The sequence below is a fragment of the Manis pentadactyla genome, chromosome 5, assembly GCF_030020395.1.
Source record: "Manis pentadactyla isolate mManPen7 chromosome 5, mManPen7.hap1, whole genome shotgun sequence".
Taxonomy (NCBI): Eukaryota; Metazoa; Chordata; class Mammalia; order Pholidota; family Manidae; genus Manis; species Manis pentadactyla.
Genome location: NC_080023.1, coordinates 79,990,218 through 80,018,123, shown reverse-complemented (window position 1 = coordinate 80,018,123; position 27,906 = coordinate 79,990,218). Strand labels below are relative to the sequence as shown.

The window sequence follows — 27,906 nt, the reverse complement described above, 5'->3', positions numbered from 1 at the left end:
GGGCTCAGAATTCCCAGAGTGATTTGAAGACTTTGCATCATTACATTATGAACTTTTTCTAAACGTCTAAATGCCTGTAAACTGCTCTTTCTTTATATTTAGATCTGACTCTAAAAACAAGTTAAAGTTCACCAGCCAAAATGAAAATTTTAAATAATAGCTAGTATACACTGAGTGCTATTTATGTGCCAGGCAGCTTCAATTTTCTTTATAATCATTGAAATATAACTCTGATTTCTGATGGGAAAGAAAGGATTTGTAGTATGCCAGTAGCATCGCCGTCGCTTACCTCCTGATACACATCTCCTAGCAACCTCCCAAAGGATGAGTCCAAAACTGTACATGTCGGCCATGATGTACGACTGGAAGTGATTTCTATTCAAGCTCTCATCCAACACTTCCGGAGGCATGTACCGCTTGGTGCCGACTCGGGTGTTGGGTGGTATGTCAACTTCATTTGTATCACTGAGGAAAATTAAAACAAAGCACTGTCAGCATTGAAGGGGCCCAACAAAGGGCAGTCGAGGTGCTCCTGGGCCAAGGCTTCAGTGAGAGGCAGGGGAGCATATCCTTTCAGGAATAATATTTTCTTGAAAAATATCTCCTGCCAAAAGTTATACTAAATATTCTCAGGATAAAAACCCACAAAGATGACACTAATCAGAATGAAACTGTAACATATAAGATTGTATTACCACTAGACCAACTATAAGCTCTAAATAATTGCTCAGTTATCTATTAGCTGTCTAAAAAAATACCTCCTTCCCTTCAGGTTTTAATAGCTTTGCTCTTAAAATTGGCATGCCAATTTGGTTTGTGATAGTACTTTCTACACCAATTGCTGTGAGAATTTTAGATTTACAAGTAAAACATGAAGGGAAGATAAGGATCAACAAAGACTGGTAAATGCTTGACTTTGATAAGCAGGGACCTATAAAAAATCTCCCTGTGATCATTGATTACTCATAAACCAAATAAAATGTATTTTTAATAAAAGGAGGAAAGGAATTCAAGATATTGAAGCAACCTAAGTGCCCATTGATAGATGAACTGATAAAGAAGGTGTGCTAGAAATTGTAGAGTATTACTCAGCCATATAAAATAATGAAAGCCTGCCATTTGTGACAACACAGGTGGACCTAGAGAGTATTATGCAAAGTGAAATAAAAGAAAGACAAATACCATATAATTTCACTTATGTGTGGAATTTACAAACACACACACACCCAGAAACAGACTCACAAACACAGAGAACAGGCGGCTGCAGAGCAGAAGGGCATGGGAGGATGGGTGAAGTAGGTAAAGGAGACAAAGAAGTAAAACCTCCATTTATAAAATTAAAAAGTCACAGAGATGAAAGGTACAGCATAGGGAATATAGTCATAATACTGTAATAACTTTGTATGATGACAGATGGTAACTATGGTTATTGTGGTGAATATTTCATAATGTATATAATTGTTGACTCACTACATTGTACACCTGAAACTAATATAATATTATTTCAGCTGTACTTCAGAATCAGAAAGAAAGAGAAAAAGAAAAAGAAAAAAGGTAAGGAAGGAAGGAAGGGAGAAAGGGAGGGAGGGAGGGAGGAAAGAAATAACTGAACAATACCTTTAGCTTCATAAAAATTTCACAACATGATCCATTTATTATTATCTCCCATGGACTGAGAGAAGATTCACAATGGACGGACACCGACCTGCAGCCTGGTACTTGGGTGCCACTGTCTCAGGGTGGTGACTGGAGCCAGAGCGCCGAACCCGTGTTTTAAAGCAGGTTAGCTACTGTTGTTTAGGTCAATGGTTAAATGAGATGAAGTGTGTAAAATCATCACCAGCACAGTATTAAGCCTATAATAGTGGTTTAACAAGTACCACCTCAACAGAAACCAAAGAAACTGAGAAGAGCAATAAACCCCCATTTTGATGGATGAAGAAAGTGTAAACCAGAAAAGGTACAAAAACTCATTAAGCTGAGGTTTGTGGACTCCCTTAGATAGACCTTCCAAAACCTGATTCCCAAGAAAGTTTTTTTTCTTTTCAGCACATTCCATTGGCTCTCAAGCACGTGTTATTTCTCCTTGACATGGAAGACAGTTACATAATATCAGATATCACTTTTATCATGCTGTGTCACAGAAATACCAAACTTACCAAAACACTAGGAGCTTTTGGGAAAAAAAAAAACCTGTAGGTTTAACCTTATTGACTCAATAGCTTCTAAAACATAAAATGTGATATATCACCTGGGAAAATTTAAAGGGTGAGAGATTTCCCTCTGCACATCTCAAAGCTATTTACATTTACTAAAGCTTATAAAGCTTCATTCTTAGAACCTTTCAAAATTCACTTCTAGCTAAAATCCTTATCTAACTATTGCAACAGATGTGTCACCAGTATACTCATCCTGCCTCTCACGATTTTCTAGGAGCAACAACTCTGGAGGAGACTATTTTCCTAAAATAAAAGTTAAAGTGCAAATTTTTAAAAATGAGAAAAAACATACAGCAGGTATTCCCTAATCTGTCAATGAAGCCCTAGTGTTCTGGGCTCTTTTCTAAGAGGCTCACTTTCTAAAAAAACATGAACTCTTAGTATTTAACAATATGACATAACAGACAAATGTCATTTGTGTGCCTAAATTATAAATGAAAAGGAAGGCAAGTGAGCCAAGAAAAGGCTTAATAATAAACTGGAAAAATATCAGATTATAAAGATGCCACAAAAGCTCCACCCTCAATTATTAAAGTCATTTCTCACCTCCCCTTTTACCCTCTGACATCTCTTATGTGAGCAGCCATAGGTATTTCATTAGTGTGTTTCATGCATGTGTTATAATTTATAAGCTTGAATCATTGGAGGAAGACAGTGATGGGTCTGGTGTAGAGACTTCCAGAGTCTCTGCAGAGAAATAAACATGGGGGTTTCCAGAAGCTGGTAAAGGGCCTAAATGATATTCCAGAACATGTTCTGGGAAAGGAAACCAAGAACAGTCTTAACATGGGTCTGCAGGAGTGCATTTAGACCAGAGATAGACTGTGACCATGGCTGATAAAGATTTTAAAACAATTCCTTTCTTTTATTACTCTTAGATCCTTAATGTTTTATTTGGATTTGGGATGTCAGGAAGGACTAATGGAATATGTGACATAGAGACATCTATAGGGAAACTGAAAGGTAATTGTTAACTGATGACAGAATTAAGAATTGTGATGACTGGACTACCTATAGTTCATCCCTAGTTCTCATTCCTTCAAACACTGAAAAACTCATAATCAAAGATTTTGCTGGTCCATCAAGTCCCAAAAACCCAATTCCTTATACAGGCCATGCACCACCATTCTTCCTCGCCTATCCTCTTCCCACCCCAGGTGTTTCCCTATAGTATTTGAATAGATATCTTTCCCTTGGAGTATCTGAATAAATATCTGTCTTCCAACCAAAAATTGTAAATCCCCCAAGCTCTGAATCTGTCACAGTCATTTGCTATATCATTAAAGAGTGCAAACCCAATTTGAATGTATGTATAACATGTCTTGCACATGGTAGGTAAACAATATACTTTAAATGAAAGAGGGAAAAGGCCTATTAGCAGTAAACTTTGCTACGGATACTTTAAAGAGAAATGTAAATCATACTCAGTGGCAAAATGCTCAAAGCTTTTTCTCTAAGATCAGGAACAAGACACGGATACCCACTTTTATTTACCATTTTTATTCAACATAGTGCTACAAGTCCTGGCCACAGTAATCAAGAAAGAAAAGGAAATAAAAGGCATCCAAATTGGTAAAGAAGTAGTAAAACTGTCACTATATGCAGAGGACATAATACTATATACAGAAAACCATAAAGACTCCACCAAAAAAATTATTAGAATAAATAGATTCAGAAAGTTGTAGGATATAAAAACAATATACAGAAAATTGTTGCATTCCTATATACTAACAATGAACTAGCAGAAAGAGAAATTAAAAAAAATTCCACTTACAATTGCACCAAAAAGAATAAAATGCCTAGAGATAAACTTAATCAAGGAGGTGAAAGACCTGTACTCTGAAAACTATAAGATATCCATAAGAGAAATTTAAGAAGACACAAATAAATGGAAATCTATCCCATGCTCATGGGCAGGAAGAATTAATATTGTCAAAACAGCCATCCTGCCCAAAGCAATTTATAGATTCAATGCAATCCCTATTCAAAACACCAATGGCATTTTTCAATGAACTAGGGCAAATATTCCTGAAATTTATATGGAACCACAAAAAGACTCCAAGTAGCCAAAGCAATCTTGAGGAAGAACAACAAAGCTGGGGGTATTACACTCTCTGATTTTAAGCTATATTACAAAGCTACAGTAATCAAAACAATATGGTACTGGCACAAAAACAGACCCATAGTTCAATGAAACAGAAATAAACACACACATATATAGGTCAAATAATACATTACAAAGGAGGCAAGAATATACAATGGGAAAAAGATAGTCTCTTCAGTAAATGGTGTTGGGAAAACTGGACAGCCACATGCAAGAGAATGATGCTGTATTACTGTCTAACTCCATACACAAAAGTGAACTGAGAATGGGTTAAAGACCTAAATATAAGACATGAAACCATAAAACTCTTAGAAGAAAACATAGGCAAAAATCTCTAGAACATAAGCATGAGTAATTTTTTTCTGGATGTATGTATGGCAAGATAAACAAAAACAAGTAGGATTACATTAAACTAAAAAGCTTCTGTATAATAAAGGAAACCATCAACAAAACAAAAGGCAACCTATGACAGAGGAGAATATATTTGTAAATGGCACACCCAATAAAGGGCTAATATCCAAAATAGATAAAGAACTCATACTACTCAACATCAAAAAAAACAAAAACCAAGTAACTCAATTCAAAAATGGGCAGAGGACCTAAATAGACATATTTACAAAGAAGACATACAGATGACCAATAGATACATGAAATGATGCTCCACATCACTAATCATTAGGGAAATGCAAATCAAAACCACAATGAGGTATCCCCTCACACCAGTCAGATGGCCATTATCCAAAAGACAAGAACACAAAAATCTCTGATTCAGATAGATGTACCCCTGAGTTTACTGCCACATTATTTACAATTGCCAAGGTATGGAAGCAACCAAAGTGTCCATCAACAGATGAATGGATAAAAAAGTGGTACATATTCACAAAGGAATATTATTTAGCCATAAAAAATGAAATTCTGCCATTTGCCACACATGGATGGACCTAGAGGATATTATGCTAAGTGAAATAAGCCAGGCATAAAAAGACAGATACAATATGATTTTAGTTGTATGTGGCCTCTAAAAACAAAACAAAATGAACAAAACAGCAATAGGCTCATAGACACTGAGAAGTGACTAAAGGTTACCATGGGGAAATGGAGCGGGTGAAATAGGTGAAGGGGATAATGAGGCCCAAAATCTCAATCATAACATAAATTAGTCACAATAGTGAAAGTACAGCATAGAGGACACAGTCAATAGTTCTGTAATATCTTTCTAGGTTGACAGAAATACTGTATACTTGAAATACTGTATGTCAACTAATCAATTAAAAAATAAAACATAAAAAATAAAGAGAAATGTAAAAATATATGTTATACATAGATAGATAAATAGACCATAAGATGAGGATATCTAGGAAGATAAATATAATTTTGTTAAGCAAATTGATTTTGAAAAAGATTATTACTTACCTAATGGCAAATACCCTTAGCACTACATTTAAACAACAAACATGCTCGTTAAAAATAATTCGTTTGTGATCAGATATAAATGATCATATCCTTCAAGGCATAATTGAACCTGGGGTACCAAGAATAAAGGAAGAAAAGAGATGGGAAGTAGAGGCAGATGGCACAGGGCCTGAAATAACCAGAGGAAAGGGCCAAGGAGAGAGAAGGAAGCAAGGTGAGGGTGCTGTGAGCCTTCCCAGGTTTCCCTTCCAAGAAGGGGCAGGAGGCATGAGAAACAAGGTTGGCAAGAGTCTATGGAGGGCAGAGCTGGGGAAGAGAACTCCCAATCCACAAATAACCCTCTGTGCTGTGCTGGCCCCACACATACATGGTCCAAGTATAACCACACACAGGAAGACAAGTACCACTGCCAGGATACTGGTTCCCTATGGGAGGCACAAAAGGGAATAAAATAGGGAGGTGAATGCAACAAGCTTACCTCTGACACTGCAGTTCTTCAAGAAGGCCAGACAAAAATGGTAAATGAGTGACACCTGTTCACAGGATGTTGCTACATGAGTGCCTCATTATTTTTTAGACTTTTCTGCATGTTTAAAGCATATTACAATTAAATATGTTATAAATAAAAAGAACTGAGCAGCATCAGGAAGTAGGCAAATGTACATTTCAAGGATTAAGAGATAGGTTAAAGGCATAAGGCTCTGAAAATCAAAATAAAGTGAACAAAATTATAGAGATGAGTTTCTACCAAGGAAAACTGGTAGATATTCTATCAATATTCTATCAAATACACTGGTGTTATATTTACTGTAGAAGAAACATGATCTTTCTTCTCACTTCCCATGGAGAATGGTTGGAAATACTTTCACAAAGGTATCAGGATTGAAGAAGTGGGTTTAGAGAAGTACAGAGGTATTTTTACCAATTTATACTTATATAATTAATACTTCTGCCAGATCTAGGATGGGTTCTGTCCTTGTTAATGTGAGTAAAAGTGTGATACAGACTTAAGTAGAATTGGAAAAAATATAATTTGGACAATCTAAATTAAGCGCTTCCTCTCCAGGTGAATTCCTCTCCAGGAAAATGCTTGCTTTGTTTTAGAATCATGCTTTAATAGGTATTTTTCTTTATGAAATTTATGGACAGAGGGCTGGGACAGAATAGAATAAATATACCTAAAATTTTCTGAGTGAAAAATGAATAGTAACTTGGGAGGTTAGGGGAAAAGGGCCAAGTCAGCTAGGGAGGAGAGGGGCTCTCCCCTTTGACCTAGGTGATGACAAGAAGGTCTTTATCCTGGAGAAAAAAAAAATCAGGAAAAATGTTTTGGTAGCATGAATTTTGTGGCTAAATTTTATGCAATACCCTACCAAATATCTCAGTAAAGATAGCTTCAACCTTCACACTATTTTGGGAAGAGAAGAATCAACAACTACATCCTGTGGAAAAGGTACAACATATACGGGAGGGGTAAGGCAGATACAGCAAAGGGGAAAACTAGGTCCTGGGGATCCCCAGATACATTGCGAATGATTGAGTCCCTACCGCATTAGGAAGGACTAGGGATGATAAAGTGTAATCTTATCTGAATCTCACCATGCAGGGTACCCTCAGCTAGGATTAAAGAGGCATGAAAACAAAGTTCATGTTTCTGACCAAAGTCACTTGAATGACAGTGGCAAGATGAAGAAATGCCAGCACGGTAGAGTAAGAGGTCCACACTGAGGAGCGAGGGGCCCCCTGGCGCACGTGCCCTTTGAGTGGCTCTTCTTGGTCATCTAAGGGGGGGCACGAGGTAAGTGACAATTGTCAAGGCAACAGCTTCAAGCAGGGGAGGGGACAAAGAAGACTTAGATACTGCGAGACAACGAGAGACAAGAAGAGATGAGGAAAGGTAAAACAGAGCAAAGCAGGAAATGAAAAGACACAAAACCAAGATTTTGTCCTTTTCTGAAGGTGCCAGGGAGGAGTTACTGAATAGGGGGTGGTACAAGCAGTGTGTCCTGCTGGGGGACGTATTTTATCACTGACTTCGTTTAGAACTTTGGCACATGGTGGTGATTTTAATTGGTTTTATTGTCTACAGACAGCGCACCCCTTCCTGCCTGTTCCTTGTCCCCTTGGTCCACCGCCTAGAGAGCATGGGTGGGCGGCCGTTTCAGAGTAGCTGAGGAGGGGAGCATAGGGCTCCTGCTGACGCAGAAAGACTAAAAGTGGGGCCACCTGCTAGGATCCTCGGTGGGCTGGAGAATGAAGCTGAGCTGAGGGCCCCACAGGACTCAGTGGAGCAGGGCACACCTTGTACTCAGCCATCTTGTGCTAGAAGAATGGCAGGCAAAAGATTTTTATTTTGGTGGCAGAGAATTAAGGGGATTTTAAAAAATATAGTATCTATCTTAACATTGTTTTCTATTAAATATTTTTTGTGTTAATTAAGCTTCCTAATTAATTCATAAATCCACAGCAGGAAGTCTTACAAAAGGGGTTATGTAAAGGAAAAAGCCACTTCTTGGTTCAGCACATTCTTGCGGTACCATTGACTGGAGGGAGGGTGTCATGAGGGTCCTGGTCAGGGCCCACTGTGCCCATAAGAAGCCAGCTGAGAAGTGAGCTGCTAGCTCCAACGAACTGGCCCTGCCTCACTGAGCTTTTGGGCACAATTCGGGTAGTCTTCTGCTGGACACTAGTGATGCCTAAAACAGAGAGAGGAAAGGCGGAGAGAGGGAGAAGGGAATAAAACAGTAATAGAGAATCAGAGGGAGTAAACACTGTACACCTCTGATGATCCAAAATGCTTTTGTCAAAACAGGAGCTGAACTTCAAAGAACAATGGAAGAAGGGGAGGGGGCAGAAACCATGTGTCAGAGGCCATTGGTTTCCTTGTGGCTCACAATTGATGTTTGGATTTAACTACACATGAAACATATTGGGGGATATTGACTCACCTCTTAGAAAGACTAAAATGACCTCCCAAAGCATGCAAGATTCTCCTGAGCCTTGAGAAGAAAGGATGGTGCACACACCCTGGTGTCTCCTGCAGCACCAAGAGAACAGCTGGGACCTGATTAGCCACCCTGCATCCTGCCCAGTCAGATGTTAACCAACGAGGAGACTTTTCTGCAGGATTAAATGTTTCTGTGATGAAACCCTAAGAAATCTCAGTATTTCTGAAAAACAGAACTTTAGAACTAAAAATTCAACAGAAGGTGGACAGGGCCGCAGAAACCTTTGCTGGAATGCTGACTTTGCCACTAACTAGCTGAGTTTTGTAACTCTGGTGAGTCATTTAGCCATGACATTAAAACAAGCAAACAAAAAACCCCACTAAGTACACAAACCACAAGCAGTGCTAAGAATAACAACATCTGAAAGACCCTGAGGAGACTTAGTACCCTCTCTCTGGGCTGGGCCACTCTGTCTCCTTTGCACTTGAACAATTTGACAATCATCGATTGGGAGGTCTATGTTATAGCCCAGGCTTCATTGCAGGACTTCTATTTAAAATTTAATACTTGAGAGGCTCTAAGCCAGGATTTTTTTCCCTAAGAAAATATATTATTCTGACACTGAACCAAAGGGGTAGCTTGATCCTCCAGGGTGAAAAGTGGAAAGCTTTGTAAGTTCCTTCAAGGGATTTCACGCACCATTGTTTTCTCCTCCCCAGAGAGATGTGGGGTGGCAGTCAGGTCTGCCACAGCATCACCTGGACTAAACCTTTGTTGGGCAGGAAATGCATCTGCATCTACATCATTTACAAGGGAGTGTGAGGGAACCAAGACAGGCTAAAAACATTACATGAGCAGGAAATCTCTATGGTATAGTACTCTCTCTGTGGCTCTCAGCTTCCCTGGGAATCTCCCAGAGATGACGGCAAAGCCTGGGAGAACACTTACCACATAAAGACCAGGGTCAAGATTAAGTTCTCACAGGAAGTTCACATAGGAAGTCTGAGAACTCAACACTGGGTTACCTTTGACCCCACTTGTAATATAATGCTCTGAACATCTGAGTGTGCACACATGCACACACACACACCCCCCCCAAAAAAAGTAAAGTCAAGAAAAGAGCAGAAACCAAAGCAGCGTATAAGCAAGATTTAAAGTGCAGAAGAGCCAAGTTCCTTTGAACATAAAATAAAACTGAAAAGGACCTCTGGAACTATCAAACCCAACCTCCACTTAATGGAAGATCAAACTGAGGCCCAGAATGGCAAATGGTCCCAGCGCTACTCTTCAGATATACAAGTTTTGTGCATCCGACAGCCATCACAGCTGCACATCTGAGCCAGTACCCCATAGTTTTTCTCTTGATGAACTAGTCAATATATACCAAATAAGCCTCTGAAATAACCTTTAAAGTGTTCCCTTCTGCTTCCTAGGGTCAGGGTTTGCATGAAATTTGAGAGGTCATTTAGGACATTTCCCTTACATTAAACAGAACTAAGTTTCAGAAATATTATACTGATTTTCTTTGTGTTTTAAGGTCTATAAAGAAAATGAGTTCTCAATTACTCTGTGATTGCATTTATTGATTCAAGACGATGTTGGATTATGTATAATGCGTAACTCACTATGTCATGTCAAGTGGGAGCTAAACTAATTAATCTGGCATGTATCCTGCTCTCCATATGCCCAGTGACTATTTTAGTATATGCCTGATCTTGCCTACTAATTAGAATATCAGGCAGTCAAGTCCATTTTGCAAAGGCAAGCACATGAATTGGAGAATTTGGGGATATAAAACTAGAAAGGTGGATTTAATCCAGACCGTGTAGGATCTCTGGATCTAAGAAAGGTTGTTTTTTTCTTTTTTTCCATCCTGTAGTCCACATGGAATCACTCATTTATCCAAAATACAAAATTTTGAAGCAACACATAAGTAATGGGAACCAAGGAAAGGCACTAGGGATGTAAACTTGAGAAAAATATGGCATCCACCTTCATGGAGCTTGGTCTCCATCAGGAATAACAGATAAGTGCCCAGGGATTACTGCACAACAGTATGAGAATGTCACAACAGTATGCATAGGGTCACATGGAAAGCTAAGAAAACTGACTAAAAGTCAGCCCCATAAGGGAACAATAGTAGGCTTCCTGAAGGAAGAAACTGTAAAGATAAGTAGTAGTTATTTCAATAGAGGAGGGAATTCTGGGTATTCAGGTAAAGATATAAGTAGGTTAAAAGCACTTGAAGTTTTGTGAAAGTATAAAGTGTTTAGAATACAAACTACATTTAACCCAAAGCCATAGGAAACTATATGAAATTATTATGATCTCCAAAGTTATGCTTCAAGAAAACTGACTTGGCAGAGCCATGTAGAAAAGTAGTTGGAAACAGAAAAGACAAAGAGGAAGTAACTACAAAATGCTTTCCTCCAGAATCTAGAAAAATGGTAGCAAGGACCCAAACTGGCCCAGTTCAAGTGGGAATATCATGGAGACAGAATTCATTTAATTGAGCAAACCAGACACTTAGGGAATAAAGAAAATGTTAGGCACCTCATATTTTAGAATAGATGGACCAAAACTGGGATCTGCGAAGGAAAGGCAGATGCAGCAGAAAATCTAGCAGTGGGAAAACATTTAAGAGGTAGACAGGGAGCAGAACAGGGGGAGAGAGAGAGAAAGTGAACCTGGAATGAAGGCACATCACAAAAACAGAAGGAAGACAGCCTTGGGCACTGGGAAAAGGGGAATGACAGGAAGAAAGGCTTCTGGTCACAAATACCAGTGGTGCCCTTCAAAAAGGGAGCTTCAGGAGAGAACGGAGCAGAAGACAAATGACAGGATATTATGATTAGTAGATTGTGAGAGCAGGTTACACTTTGGAACTTTAAAGAAGCTTAATGGGAGGAAAGGAGAGAGGCTAGTGGTTTGGAAAGTGTCACGGGAAAGACTTGAAAAAGCAGTAGGTCAGAATAAAGAATTCAGGAGAGACAGAGGATTTCCTAATCTTTACTGGCAGGAGGTTCACATTTCTAACTTAGATCTATAGTTCAAATCATTTCCTCCTGCTTTGTTTTTTAAAGATCGAGAACTTCAATCTGCCATCCTCTACATGGTGAAGACAGTCTTATACTTGTGTCCTTTCTTGTTTAATTTTCAAACGTTTACTTCTCTCCATGGCTGTGTGTGTGTGTGTGTGTACGTTTACTTCTCTCCAAGGCTGTGTGTATGTGTGTGTGTACTTCTCCGTAGTCTACAGAGTCTTCTTTGGAAAAAAAGAAAACCCACAAGATGGTCCAACGTTTACTTGTCTCCATGGCTGTGTGTGTGTGTGTGTGTGTGTGTGTGTACTTCTCTGTAGTCTAGAGAGTCTTCTTTGGAAAAAAAGATAAACCACAAGATGGTCCAATGTTTACTTCTCTCCATGGCTGTGTGTGTGTGTGTTGTGTGTGTGTGTGTGTGTGTGTGTGTGTGTGTGTGTGTGTACTTCTCCATAGTCTACAGAGTCTTCTTTGGAAAAAAAGAAAATCTACAAGATGGTCCAACGTTTACTTCTCTCCATGGCTGTGTGTGTGTGTGTGTGTGTGTATTTCTCCGTAGTCTACAGAGTATTCTTTGGAAAAAAAGAAAATCCACAAGATGGTCCAACAGTTTAATAAAGGCTAAACTTAAATTGAGTTTTAAGAAAGGTAGATACATGATGACCCCTCTATGCTAATAGTTTGCAAACTCCTTTTGTTTGTTTTGCTTTCAGAGTAGAGGAACCATTTCTTCTAATCATATAATCTCCAGATAAAAGGAGCTGCTCTAATTAGGGAGAAAGTTAGAGCCCCAACCACTGGGTTACTTCCTCTAGGGTCTGCAGAAGCTGCTGGTGTCACTCACAGGGGCCCCCAGGGATCAGAAACCACTGTTTTATAACGTGCTGGTTTATGTGTCTAGGCGTTTGTTAGGTTCATTGATGAGCTGACAGTATTATAGCACTGAATACAGGATATTTTTTTTAATTCGTTTTCTGACATTTCCATAGAACACCTAAGTTATCTTTCTTTTATAAAACACTTTGCCTTTATCAATACATAATCTAAAGATGTTTTCTGAAACCTTTTTCCTGCTTTCAAATGTTATGCACAATTCTGACCACATAATCCTAGACATTAGCTACCTCTTTTCTAAATCAGCTTCAGGACAGCTGCAGCTCTAACATGAACAGGGTCTCAAAGCCAGGGTACTGATGAGCACAGAACAATAGGACACTTTGTGTTGCAAATAAAATAATTTTTCCCCTCCAAACAAAAACCAACATTAATAACACTCTTCCACTATTAAATATCCTAGATGCACTGAACTGCAAAATGTATAATCTATAAAAAATGATAGGAGGGAATCATAAAAACTGTATTTATTCATCTTGATACTAACCTAATAAATTTTACAGCCAAGCCTAGGTCAGCTATACAGCAAGTTCCATTTTTCTTCACCAGGATGTTCTTACTTTTCAGATCTCGATGGGCAATTGCTGGTTTGCCTTGAGTGCTAAAGATCTCAGTATGTAAATGGCACAAGCCACTGACCGAAGAATAGGCTAACTTCAGCATCGATTTAGTATCTAGGGTGGTGGACTTCAGATAATCATAGAGGGAACCATTTTCATGATAGTCAGTGATGAGGTACAGCTGGGTCCATGACCCTGTCCCTTTGATATCTGCAGCAATGAACCCTAAAAGGAAAACAGACAAAAAGGTTTGGAGCTAAGTGTTTTCTGAATATTTTCAGGAATAATTTATATTCTCAAACATCAGTCTTTGTCAGAGGTGCCTTTTGTTTCATATTTCATTCAATTTATGATTTTGCCTATGACAAGCAGAGCCAATCAAAACAGTGAGGTAGAAAAACATGAAGAGTTTATACCTCAAAACAGGAGCTTTTCTAATCAGTAATTGATATTTAAGTTATTTTTAAGTTAACAGTAAATAGCTCATGGTATTCTAGTTACACATAAGAGTTTTAAAAACAGTATCCTGAGTCAAGGCATATGCTCCATGATTAGCTTAGACACTTTTACTTGCATGATCCAGCTAGATCATTTCTAACTTGAGAAGGTAAAAAGGAAATCAATTCTCCATATAAACTCAGGATATAAATAAACCGTGCAGATAAAATTCCTATAACTTTTCACAACGTTTAAACAAAAATGGACTCCTTCAAATCCCTAGGAAACCCTAAGAAATTCTGGTGTTATATTTGCATTTCCTGCCCCTGAAGAAGAAAAAGAGACATTTGAGAGTATTCCATTTCCAGCCTACCATTCATTCATAAGAGTGCCTTAGTCATTCCTTCTGGGAGGTCTCCCATCAGAAGCTTATGACGCTCTTGGGCTCATGCCAAGAAGAAAATGTCTATATATTTCATAACAGGTCTAGACAGATGAGTTAATATGCAGATGTTAACAGAAAAAGAGGAAAGCTAGGAAACCCTGAACATTTCTATACACACTCACCCAAAATGTTTTCATGCCTCATCAACACTGTCTGATATATTTCTGTCTCACGGAACCAGCTGGCTTCCTCTGTGGTGAAGAATACTTTCACAGCTACCTTTTCGCCACGCCACTTTCCCATCCAAACTTCCCCATAGCGACCTTTTCCAATCTGTTTCACCATCTGAATCTGCTTAGCTATAGTCCTTTGGACCTGTTAAATCCCAAAACACATTGTTAGTGTATTCACAGCACTACAGATTTATTTAAAGATTTTTTTTTCCTCCAGAGAAGAAACAATTACTGCATGTAAAATATACTTAGCCAGTATGTTTCCCTAATATAGACAAGTTGTTTATATTTATTTATTAATTTACACTGCCCTCTTATAAATTCTTAAGATTGTGGATTATGAATGTTTGAAATATTACTTATAAATTATTAAATATTTTGTTCTACCTATTGTCATTTTCATAAAGAAAAAAAACCTGAATGGGTTTACAGTAATTGGCAGAATAGAATACTGCCACACAATGAAATAAAGGAGATCTCCAAGCAGGGGGGCGGCAGGAGAGAAAGGAGACAGGCAGGGAGAAGAGTAGCATTAAGCGTATACAGAAGCCGGGCTACTATCTAGGTGAAGTTTACCACCAGAACTGGGAATTCCAAGTCTGAACTTTGACCCCTTTAAAACAGTGAAATTGAACTTAGTCTTTGGCATTAAGCTGGGGCCACTGAGTGGTACAATATTTGCCCTAGGTGAGTAGCATACCATGGCTCCCAGCAAAAAAACAATACAAATCCTCTCTTGAGGAAATCATTGGCAGAGTAGCTCTCACTCCTCTGCGGTGGTGAAATCCTGGATGCTTGGGAGGAACTCTTGTCACCATACAACTCGATCACGGGTAGAACATAAGGGATAAACTGCAATGCACTGTGGGCTTACACAGAACTAAGGAAATCTCCAAGGGTGAGGCAGCAAGGAGAGGAAGGGAGGGGAGAAAATGCAGGAAGAGAAGGAAGGGAGAAAAGGGAAGATCCCACAGAGTAAATTCCTTAAAACAAAAAGGAAATAGCCACTATAAACGAGAAGCGAGAGAAACAACCCAATAGATTTAACCCCTTCAGATTACAGATACTGGGATTTTCAGATAGAGAATGCCAAAGGCAGATACATGAAATCCATAAAGAAATAGAAGATGGAATAAAAATAAACAAGCAGAAATTATTAAAAGTTATATGTTGAAAAGTAATAGTTAATTATCATAATAAAAAAAGTACAATGGACAGCTAAAACGCATTAGATCTGGAGCACTCTGAAGAATTACAGAGAATGTAGTAGAGACCAAGAGAAAGAAAATATGAGAAATAAGTGACATAGAGGTTAAACATCTCTTTACACCTGATCTTCATCCCATTTGCACTTCAGATGGAACTCCCTGACAGAAAGAGCCAAGCATCTGTGACAATTCACACAGTAGGAGACATATATAAAGAAAACTAGCCCAAAACTCTTACAAGATCTGATCAGAAAACTGCACTGCACTCTTGGCAGAGATATGCTTTGCCTCAAGTAAACTTGAAATGTTTCTTTCTGGTTTTACAATTTTAAGAACCATGTAATTACAATGAGTCCATCCAGGTAATCCAGCATAATCTCATCTCAAAGTGAACTGATCAGCAACCTTAATTCCCCCCTTTCTATGTAAAATAACAGATGCTAGGGATCAGGACATGGACGTTTTGGGGGCCATTATTCTGCCTACTACAGATGTCTACCAACTAGGATGGGCTCTGTTTTTGTGTGATGGATGATTTTATCAGTTATGAGGTAGTGCTATCCATTGCCAGAGCTGTTAAGGGCACCAAACATCATTGGAAGATGATGGGAAAAAATAGTCTTCATATTTTCTAAAAGAAGGATTAAAAAATAAAAGCATTGCTAACATGCCATTAAGCCACTCGGCCTGAAGGAAATGAGGAGCCCAGTATACGTGTAGAACAGCCTTCTTTTCTTTAGGGCTCAAACTTGCTCCCCCAAATGAGGGAACAGAAGGATCAAGAGCCCTAAGCAGTTGAGGGCCAAATCCGTAAGTTGTGATATTATTGAGCTGAGAAGAGAGCCTCCACATTTATTAAAAAAAAATTTAATTTACAGATGTTACAAAGCATTGCTTATGTAAATCTATAGGATATTTTCCAACAGTTTTTCTTCCCCTTCTTTTCTAATGATACCTTCTCATAATTTAATGAAAGATCTGATGTAATTAGCAATGCTTAAAAAAATAGGAACTACATATGTCAAAGATAAAAAGTGTATTCAAATTATATTCAGGAATTTAACATGTACTTGTATTTTGAGATTTATTATAACACTTAAGGACCTGAAAATATGACTTGGAAAATTTTTGAACTATGTAATTGATTTTGTTTTATTTAGCAAATGCTTCTAAATGTCACCTAAATTTTTATTCTCTATTACATTCTTAGATATCTATTTTGAAAGTTTGTATAAATAAAATGTCTGTAAGATACAATTACTATAATTGTGCTACCAAAAGAGAAGAATTATCTCATGGGTACAACTGGATATATAAGAATTTATAAGGAGTTATTGCTATTTCAGCCATGTCATCTGAGCACATGATCAGGCATCTGACAGTCTCTAATGCTCATGCCATGTATCTGTATGAACACTAGAAAACATGTAGCTGTAAGTAATGCTCTATACTCTCTAACACGTCCCTGAGTTAGCAATACACACACCAACCTGCAAATATACTGTTGAGTAAGGCTGAGTACTTAAGTTAATAATACTTATTGGGAACATTTTTCACAAACGATCTTTCCCCTTAAGAGCCTTAAATGTTCAGGTAGAGAATTTATGTCACCTTTTCTTCCTTTACAAGGTCAAATAATGGGGTATAAATGATAAGTTTATCATCATATCATGTATTCAATAATATGCTACACCATATATATATATATGGTATGGGGACACACACATTTAATTCTTAGTGTCTGGCCAGGTTTGGAGCCCTAGTGTACAGAAAATCAAAGTTCCTATGGCCAGGATTCTCACCTGGCCCAGGCCGGCATGCCCACTGCACACATGTGGGCAATACATTGTTACTGACTCTATACAAAGAGCCCCTGCCCAGTGCTCTGGGCTGCTGCTGGACTGCAGGAGGGCAGAGGCTGGAGTGGGGGCAGCGCCGAGGACAGAGACTGAGATGGCTGTGGGGGCAGAGAGGCCCAGAGGCAGAGACCGGCTTGCTGCATGCAGACTTGCTCTGACAGGGAAGGGATTCTAGTGCTTGACCTGCCCCCATGGGAATAAAGTTGGTTATGAACTCTTTCACCTCAAGAACGTTCCATTGTCATTTTTCATCTCACCAAATCGAAAGTGAACTTGCCCAGGGCTGAAACCCATTGGCAAGACACCTAGTAATGTGGCTGTTATTAACCATTACATGATGTAAGCCAAATGCCATTTTTTGGTATCTAGGTTATAGAAATCAGATATCATTTTCACAGATATTAAAAGTTGGAGTTGAAACCTTTTTAAAACAAATTATTGAGCAGCCCTTCAATCACTCAGGTACTCTACTAGGGATACAAAGTGAAAAAAATGTAGTCCTGACCTTTAAAGAGGTGATAATCCACCTAAAGATGCAGATACACTAACACGAGTTAAAACATGAATTAAAACTACTGTACTGGTACTACAAGCAATATGTTATGACACAGGATAAGCAGACTGGCTCAGCCTGGGATAAGCTGTCACAGAGATAACTGTCGGGTAGGCCTTGAGTCCTAAGTCTGAGGAACCTTCCAGAAAGATACTATGTTTGCAAAGACATGGACTTTACAAACAAGTGTTTGGGAAACAAGTACTCCAGGTTGATGCTAGAGCTCAGGAAGCAGGTGGGAGGTGGGGGAGGTGGGGGCGGGGAAGGCCGGGCAGGTGGGCTGAGTTTACTTGCCATGCCTTCCAAGCTAGGAAAGAAGACCCATAAACACTATATGATATTAGAATGTTTGATCCAGTAAGTGACATAGTAAGGTCAAAGATTTTAGAGAGAGAACTGCCATCATGAGAAAGATGGGTTAGAAGAAGGAAAACAATAGCAAACAAATAATAGGCTGCAACTCCAAGATCATAAACATCTGATTCATTAATACTAATGGGAATTTTAGTATTGGTACTTCCTTTTTTTTAAGTATAATACAGATTTTTAAATACAAGAATTGTATTTGCCACTTATAATTAAATTCTAAGAATAAAAAAATCAAGAATTTGATAATGAGAACTTCTACATTAAAAAAAAAATGACATCCTAAGTAACATCAGTTTGATAACTAATGACTGCTTCACAAGTTGTTTTCTGTCTGGTCTCTTTCTCCAGAGGAGGTATTAGTCAGAAAGAACAGAGTTTCAGTTATGCAAAATTAGTAAGTTCCAGAGACCTACCGTATAGCACAGTGCGTACAGCTAACAATGTGTATTGTATTCTTAAAAATCGGCTAAGACAGTAGATCTTATGTTAAGTATTATCATAAAAAATAAAGAGGGCAGGAGGAAACTTATGAAGTGATGGATATGCTCACGGCATAGGTTGTGGTGAGTCTTTGATGGATGTATACTTATCTCCAAACTCATCAAGTTGTACATATTAAATATATATAGCTTTTTGTATGTCAAAAAAAAGATATAAATTTTTGGCTTGAGATTTTTTTTTAATGTTACTTTTCATACTAAGTAGAAGGAATCAAGGAAACAAGATATCTAAAGTCAAAACCAGACAATAAATATGAGGAAAATCAATCTTAAGATTTTATTAAGGAAAAATTTATCCTGAAAATTGTCATCTCCATCCTGAATCCCAGTAGTGTTTTTGCAGGTCCATAAAGGAACCAAATGCTTTTTTCATTAAAGCAAGTGCCTTGGATTTGGTATATTCTCTTCAGGACTGGCAGTGTTGGCCATCAGAAAATTAAACCTCTCCTGAATGGAAAAACCAGGACTTCCTCCTGAAATGTAAACCCTCCAGCTGAAATGTAGCCTTCTTCCCCTGCAGAAGTACTCAGATCCCCGTTGGTTGTAATACTTTTGCTTCAAAAGCCTGGCCAAAGTGAAGAAATGCTATCCTTACTGAAAACAGAGGGAAGACAGTCCCATGTTTAATGTTTTCTAATCTGCTCTTTATCAGAAGAATGTCTAAGGGTCTGGATTGTAACTATACACTTTCATTAAAAAACAGTCACCTTACCCCCAATATGTCAAAATGTTATCAGGAAGCCCTGCGTTAGAGATCTGATGTCTAATTGCACAGAGCTTTCTCTTTGTCCACTACCATATATGTTTCAGTAAAATGAAAGCCTGTAGCTATTGACATTTCTTCTCAGAAGACATTTCCTGTAAATTCAAGATCTGTTCTCATACCAGCAGAGGGAGTCCTGATCCACTTCCTGAGCTCTGAGACTGCTCGATTAAGTCTCTCAGGGATTCCCCAGGAGGAATGTAAGTTTCGTCCTGTTCTAACCCAATGCTGTACCGTGGTCTAGTTTCTTGTCTTTTATACCTAAAGATGCACAGGGGAAGATAATTATAAACCCTGAAATGCAATTTTACAAGTAAAACACTACAGATAAAACAGTAATCACAGATTTTATTTTAGCACATTAAATAGAAGAAAAATGCTTAGTATTACCCTTAGTTATGATTTCCAAAACACAAATCCTAATGATTTCACTAACCTGTTTTTTTAAGTAAACTACATGATTTTACTCAGTCTTAACTGTCCATAATTTTTTTAAATCTGTTCCGTTCAATTGCCTATTTCCAAACAAGAATCCCATTAATGTTTCTACACAGCTCCAGTATTCATTCACTCCCTAAAATCATTCCTTTTAAAGTCCCTAATTAATTAAAGATGCCAGTCTTGAGTTGACAAAAGATGTAACAGCTAATCCTGTCATCTAAGGTAATGTGTAGAGCAGTAATATATGCAAATGAAATAAATTTAAACTTTAAAAACTTTCTGTCACTAATTATGTCTCCAATTAGAAATGAGTTCATTTGAATCAACTCTCATTTACAGAACAGCATCACAAATGAGCATTACAAAAAGGCAAATTTTAAGAATTCAAAGGTCCTTGATATTTCACAAACCAGAAAATAACAATTGAAAATATTTTGTAACTGTCACTTAACTTTAATAACTGAACTTTAATAATTGATAAATTATCTTTAAAATCTTTCAATACTGATTGGAAATTGTCAGCTGAGGAAATAAGTAGTTCAACCTGGCTATTTCTCTGCATAGAACCAAACTTCAGTAGCAGCTAGTTTCTGAATTCCCAAACCACCCCGGTTTCCCTAGGGATGAAGTTGATCTGGGTGGTTTGATGTCTGGAGCTGAATTGAGATAGCTATCTATTAATAGCTTCTTTAGGATAAATATTTATCAATAGTAACTGATAGTATCAAGAAAATCTAAGATTCAAACAGGTCAAAGAGATGTCAACAGGTAGGACAGTAGTATGAGGATAAAGTTATAAACTCAAAACTCTATGTCCACATGTGGGAAACTTACCTGAAGTAACAGAATACAATGATAAGGACCAAGAGCAAACTACAGACAGTCACAGATATTAGTAAGGCCTTGTGATGTATAGGTCCATCAACAAAATCTGAAATTGAAAAGAAAGAGAACCATAATACAGAGAATATTTTCACTTAAAAGTTTGGAAGCACCTCTTTCCCAAAAATGGTTGCTGACCTCCACATGCAAGATGTGAGGGGTCCTTTTAATATACTAATTGATAAGGAAATATATATATATATATATATATATATACTCAAAATTAAATAAGTTCAGCTATCATGAGTCATCATTCATTTAGGCCGCAGTCTCAAAAGCATGCATTTCTTTCCTCTTTGAAGGAACAGGCTTGACACAAAATAAAAGTACAGAATATGAACAAATGTAAATGGATCAATGCCCCTAATGTATATAAGTAGGTAGTTCATCTTTATTTCAGATCCAGCTGATGCATTTATAGGCTTTTCTAATGTGGTTTGTGGAGCACTCTGTACCATGAATTTGGATAAAGAACTAATCCCTATTCATTGTACATAAAACACAAAGTCATCTTAAGATGGATACAAAGGAACTGAATTCCTCAAATGCTGCCAAATATAGAATATATGGATGTGCATCACTTTAAACAAAGATGCCCTTCAAAAATACATAGCTAAATTTTTCATAAATGGCATCATATTTTAAAAGAATGGGTATGTCCTTCTCAGAGAATTATTGTGTGATCCATTTATAGAACAAATTATTAAATATTATTCATATTGCTTGGATTCCAGTTCTGGATGAATCAGATTTACTTACAGTATGATTTCTCAAACTTCCTATAATAAGAAAGAATAAATAAGAATGACTGAGAATGCTTTATACAAATGCACATTTATTCACTTCAACCCCAGAGGTTTTTAATCAAAGTGCTTTCTTTTCCAACAATCATCCCAGGTGACTTACGTGCAGGTAGTATCTGGAACATATTATGAGAAAACTGACCTAAAACCAGAAGCACTGGTATAGTAATAGAACTGGCACCATTCTTATTTAGAGCACCACATACCCTTGAGAGAGTGACTACTGGTGTTTAATTTTAAAAGGTATTGCTGTAATTTATGACTTTGGTTACGATGGAAAGAGGTTTTCCAACTGTGCCATAATACATATGGCAACCTACACATTCTGGCTGGGGACTTATGCCATGCAACATAATTTCTTTTCTTCATTAAAAGTATATGTTCCGTGAAGAAAAATTGAAACACACCAACCAACTAAAATAAATAAAATTGCCACTGCCTTACTACTTATGAAAATTACTATTCACATTTTATGATACCTTTGCAGTACCATTCCAATAAACAAAAAAAGTTCATGAGCAAACAATTTCACAGAAGGCCATTATATACAACCACATCCATAGCAGCACAGGCCACAACAGCTAAAACATGGAAGCAACCCAGATGTCCACTGACAGATGCATAGATAAGCAAATGTGGTATATGCACACATGGAATATTATCCAGCCTTAAAGAGGGAGGAAATTCTGACACATGCTACAACGTGGATAAATCTTGAGGACATTATACTAAATGAAATAAGCTAATCACAGAAAGGCAAATGCTGTATGATCTCATTTACATGAGATACTTAGAGTATTTCAAATTCATAAAGACAAAGTAGAATGGTGGTCCCCAGGGGCTGAGGGGCATGGGGGGTGGGGAAGTTAATGTTTAATGGGTATAAAGGTTCCATTTTACAAGATGAAAAGAAGCTTTGGAGATGGATAGTGGTGATGATAGCATCACAATATTATGAACATATTTAATGCCACTGAACTGTACACCTAAAAGTGGTTAAGATGGTAAATTTTATGTTATGTGTAATTTCCCACAATAAAAATTAGGAAAAACATCAGTATAATTGCTTATAACTAGGTTGTTTTCATTCACAATATCGTGAATATTTTCCATAACAATAAAAGTTTTTCCTGCAACATGAAATCTAAAAATGACATAGTATATATACAGACACATCCTAATTAAAAAGCCCATCTTCTGATGATGTATATTTACAAGAATGCTAAAACATATTTTTGCTGTAATGCATAAAGTTCTGTGATGAACACTTCCATGTGCACATCATTATACATGTCAAAGATTACTTCCTTACTCCAGATTTTTACAAGCAGAATTATTAGTTCAAGGTATATATATTTTACGGCTTTTCATACATATTGTCAAAATATCCTTTAAAAAAAGATTGCAACAGTTTCCATTTCATTAATGTGAACATACACTTTATTTATTTTGAAGTAATTTCAATCTTACAGAAAACCTGTAAGGACAGAGAATTCCGCAGAGATTTCCCATTTTACCATATTTGCTTTATAATTCTCTTGTTCTCTCAATATTTGCTTGAGTGTGTCTGTCTCTCTATGTATACATATAAGTATGTGTATATGTTTGTATTTATATTTATTTGTGTCTATGTATAATTTGTGGATCATTTGCAGCTCTAGACATAATGTCTCTAACCATAAACACTTCAGAGCACACTTCCTAAGAACAGGGCATTGTCTCACCACACAGTGATAAAATTATCAAAATCAGGAAATTACCAAGAACATACAAATTGAAAAAAATTTTACTTGGAAGTATTTCAGAAAGTTTGGACTATTTATGATGACTAAAATCCATAGATATTTATGCTAATTTCTTGTCCAAGTCTTGTGATGGTTAATGTTATGATCTACTCAGTGGTCTAAAATACATGCTTAACATTTATTATCTATACTTACACTACTTGCAAAATATTAATAGATGTAGTTACATCTGAATAGACTAAATGAAGGATGCTTTTTAAAAAGCAGTTTTATATGACCAAGTTTTATAAAACAAATTTCTTGCCAGTGTAGAGGAAAAGGAGTCCAGGAACTTGACCCACTACAGTACATGTCCAAAAAGCCATTCAGGCTTTAACACCAACAGGAATCATAGATAATTAGCATGTGCATTGTCTGAAAAGTGTTCTTTAGGAATCTTGAAAATAATTTGTAGATTCTTAAAAATAAGCAGGCTAAGGTTTTACATAACAATTGTCCTAGTAAATTTTCACTCCATCCCTCCATCCCTCCCTCTGTTAGGTTACAGAGAAAGTTACAATAAACCCAATGTGTGCACAATACCTTTGCCAATGAGAGTGCAATTCACAGTGTTTTATATATATGCTGGCCTACAGACACCATGGCATGTATACATGCAAATACTGCAACTGGAAACTTAGCTGAAAATGTGCTTCCAGTCTTAAGGATAACAGATTTTGCAGAAAACCAAACAGAACGCTAGATATGCAATTAAAACTAGAGGAGCTAATTACGTGAGGACAACATAGAATCAGTATATATGAGTACAGAACAGTTTGTCATTCAAGCGATGTAATTTATGAAAACTCTCAGCCTTACTGCTTTTTACTTTTCCACGCAAATGCAAAATACGCCCTGAACTGTAAGAACACTGTTTATCACTCATCTTATTAGATTTCTGATTTACAAGCACAGTGAGACCAGACATGGATCTATGGATTTTTTCCCTTACCATCAAGAATCTTTATTAAAGCCTAGCATTACCTTTCAGCTTTCCTTTACTTTGCTCCAATATCCCTATGCCCTGCAGCCTCATGTACTGCCTCCTTGTCTTCTGTCATCAATAGGTGATCCTAATCAATAAGCCTTTTGTTCCTGTTAGTCATGGTGGTCATGTTTTAATCTGCCATTACTTGTGCTCAGAACTTTAGCAATGTAAACATTTGAGTCACTGTCAGAGTCTTGGAAAGCGGACACTTCCAGATACCTATCAAGAAAAGAGCAGAGCCCATGTTCTCGCTAAGGCAGTTACTCAAACTGCTCAAGAAAGTAGAACCAAGGATTTTCCAGGGAAGTCTGGTTCTCTCTGAGACGCAAGTAAGAATCACAAGTAGCTTCCTAACAAGATAGCATTCTGTCACTACTGGTCTCCATGCTGACGAAGTAGTCTGTGGCTGCTTAAAATGCCAGGACTGTTTTTCTATGGCTACAAGATGTTTCATAATTGCAACAAGAAATAGAAGAACAAAAAACACAGCTAGAAAGAATCTTAGAAATAAGATTGGCCAAAAACATCTTTATATGTGTGCTTGATATTACAGCCACAGATAAATTGGAGAGATCTTTTAATTAACAGAGCACAAAGTGCCTGAAAAGCATACTCTTGTCAGAAGATTTTAGTCACTAAATAATATTATACAAGTAATTTACTTTAATCATATCTTGGGATTTCTTCTCATATTAACATCTAGAAATAGAATTAATATAAGAACAAAGCCATAATATTCTAGTTACTTCCTATAAAAAAAATTAGGATTATATTTCCCGGTAACAAAGGAGGTTGATACAATTTTATATCCACATTATTGCATCCAGTAAGAAAGAAAAAAACTAATTATTTCAAAACTCCTTTCATCTGTACCAAATACAAATTGCTTAGAATATATTTTTATTTAAGGAAATAAAGATAAATTTTAATTTTAGAAATGCTGTGTTATAATATGACTTAACACTACACTGAAATTACATATTTCAAAACAGGATGCTATTTCTGATACATTTTCTGCTAAGTATACATGTAGTATATATGTGTAATCCTCATATATAAACACATTAACTTATACCTATTTCTAAAAATTATACAAACTTTATTAGATTCTGTAAAATATGAATTACAGGATTCCATTTAATAAAGCAAGGGCTTCTGTTCATTTCAACACCAGTATTTCACTTCTTTAAGCACTCATTTAAAAAAAAGCAAAAATAAGTGACTATAATAAAAAATCGGGGGGAAGGAAAAAAATCCTATGAAATACTCTGTATTTCAAGAGAATGTTTTGTTCATAATCTCTTAGTCAAACCAAGATGCTGAGAGTCTGGGCATGTTTCATTTGCCCACCATCCCCGTGTCCCTGCATCCCTAATTCTGCAGGCAGAGAGCCAGACACCAGGGCACCATTGTGTCTCCCTACAAGTCATCAGGAGACAGCTTACTCTCAGCGCCAGATGCAGTGTTTCTGGCTTCCCATATCATATTTTATCATTTATGAGGAAGGTGCTGCATTTGATCTAATTACTTCTCATATTTTCCTCCTTCAGGAGAAAGACTGTTATTCTAGGGTATTCTGCATTGCTCCTGCTGTGGAATAAACAAAGCAAAAGGGAAGGTAATGTTCATGAGAGAATTTAAGCTGTATTCTGGCTGCCCTTCATCTTCTTTCTTGAAACAGAAGACAACAAAATTTCAAGGACATAAATATATATATATATATATATAGAATGTGATTGTGTATCTCAAATTTCCTGCTAAATGCCTGTATGTATGAAAAAACGTGTCAGAAAACCCTGAATCGGTTGAAAAAGTTTTCTTGTTTGTTATTAATAAAAACAATTCATTTAGCCCTACACTTAGCTCTGATCTCTAGTAATGGAACCTCACCCAAACCTCTTATTATTTAGCACTTATTAGCTACAGATGTTTTATAATAAGGTTAATCATTTCACTTTTTTGGAAAATCAATTAAGAAACAAGAACAAAATAATATATGGTGAGCTGGTTTTTTTTAGCTCCCTACCCTTATGAAAACATAGTCTCTGCTTTATATTATTTGACATAAAGACTTAGAGTAACTCTATATATTGCACCAGTATAATGCACCAGCCACTCCTTCATCCTTCCTATACTGCCCTGAACCAAGGACTTGTCTTCTCAACGCTGCTACCCTTCTTTTCAAAGCCTTCTCACTCAGTTCTCTAGAGACTTTTTCGAAATTGTTTTTATTTTAAAAGTCCCTACGTTCTCTCCTTGGAGAATACTTCCGCACTTGCCAATCCTAACTGGAATCTGGCACCATCTAGAGGACAATTTATGAATTGCAGCCCTTTCAGCACATAAAAAGTAAGCATCAGAATTTTCCTAAACCCAATGCTACTTAAGGACACATCATTTCCACTTGCAGGTGAGAAATCTTTTTGAGGGAAGAGATTTCAAAAACTAGTGCTTTTACTTTCATTTCCAGCCACTCTTCATCCTCCTCCCAATCCCCACTCACAACACAGAAGCCCTTCTACCAGCGCCATTCAAAATGTTGTCTGTAGGCCACCTATTTTTTTTCCACAACTGGTTCAGAAGGAAATAACTACAAAATAAGTACTGAAAGTGAAAAAATAGAACTCAACAATTTTGACAATGAGAGTGGTCTTCTCTTTGAACAACGCATCCTCAAACTGACATGGCGAGACCTAAGTGGCACTAACTATATCCTCATAAGGTCCTGCCTTTTTCTACCAAAAGTATTGCCCAGACTTTAAAGTGCAAATAAATCATTCAAGGAATCTTGTTAAAATGTATGTTTAATTGTCTGGGGGCAGGGGGACAAGATTCCACACTTCTACTAACCTTAAAGTGATACTGACACCACCAATCATAGACCCACTTTGATTAGTGAGGCTTCAGACAATTATAAGATTTCTCCAATCATCCATGCCATGTCATATGCCTGTGTTTTGCAAAGCCTTCTCAAATATTACAAATCAAGCCTCTGCATTTACCTCTTTTAGAGCCACTGCTACTCACGGGCTGTGCAACCTTAGGAAAGTTCATTGACCTCTCTGTGCTATAATGTCCTCCTCTTCAAATGGGGAACAATAATCCAAAGGTACTGGTGAGGCTCAAATGAGCTATTTAATGTAATGCCTAGCATAATGCTTGGCTTATGTTAGCCATTTTAACTTTCTGATTTTTATTCCTGCCTTAGGAACTCAGCAAATTCTTATTCATCTTTAAAGTCTAATTCAGGCACCACTTTTATGAAGCTGTTTGACATCCTCTCACCTCAGACAGAGTGAGCCACTCATTTGTTTACGTGCTTAATAAACTTTATAACTTAACTCTACTACTGAGATATTCCTGACCAAACATAATTATTTACATATTTCTGTCTTACATCCTAGTGTGCATGTCTTGAGAGTAAGAATTCTGTTCATCCATTTCTGCACCCCTAATATCTAACATGTTAACTGGAAAATTTCTTTTTAGAAGCCGAATTTTTGATGTGAACTATTATGAAT

The 27,906-nt window shown here is 37.1% G+C and overlaps 1 protein-coding gene across 11 annotated transcripts in view; it reads right to left on the bottom strand.

The window, feature by feature from the left end:
- The window catches only part of BMPR1B (bone morphogenetic protein receptor type 1B), a 392,832-nt gene that overhangs the window by 7,897 nt on the left and 357,029 nt on the right, over positions 1 to 27,906 (bottom strand). For all 11 annotated transcript variants that reach the window (XR_005030599.2, XR_005030600.2, XM_036914083.2 and 8 more), the window contains 5 exons: positions 20,763 to 20,859; positions 19,610 to 19,748; positions 14,185 to 14,377; positions 13,107 to 13,404; positions 290 to 465 (listed from right to left, as the gene is read on the bottom strand). Coding sequence is in view for 9 of the 11 variants with exons in the window: in XM_036914083.2 (XP_036769978.1) it covers positions 290 to 465; positions 13,107 to 13,404; positions 14,185 to 14,377; positions 19,610 to 19,748; positions 20,763 to 20,859 (903 nt within the window). In the remaining 2 variants the exon portion in view is untranslated. The remainder of the gene's footprint in view (positions 1 to 289; positions 466 to 13,106; positions 13,405 to 14,184; positions 14,378 to 19,609; positions 19,749 to 20,762; positions 20,860 to 27,906) is intronic.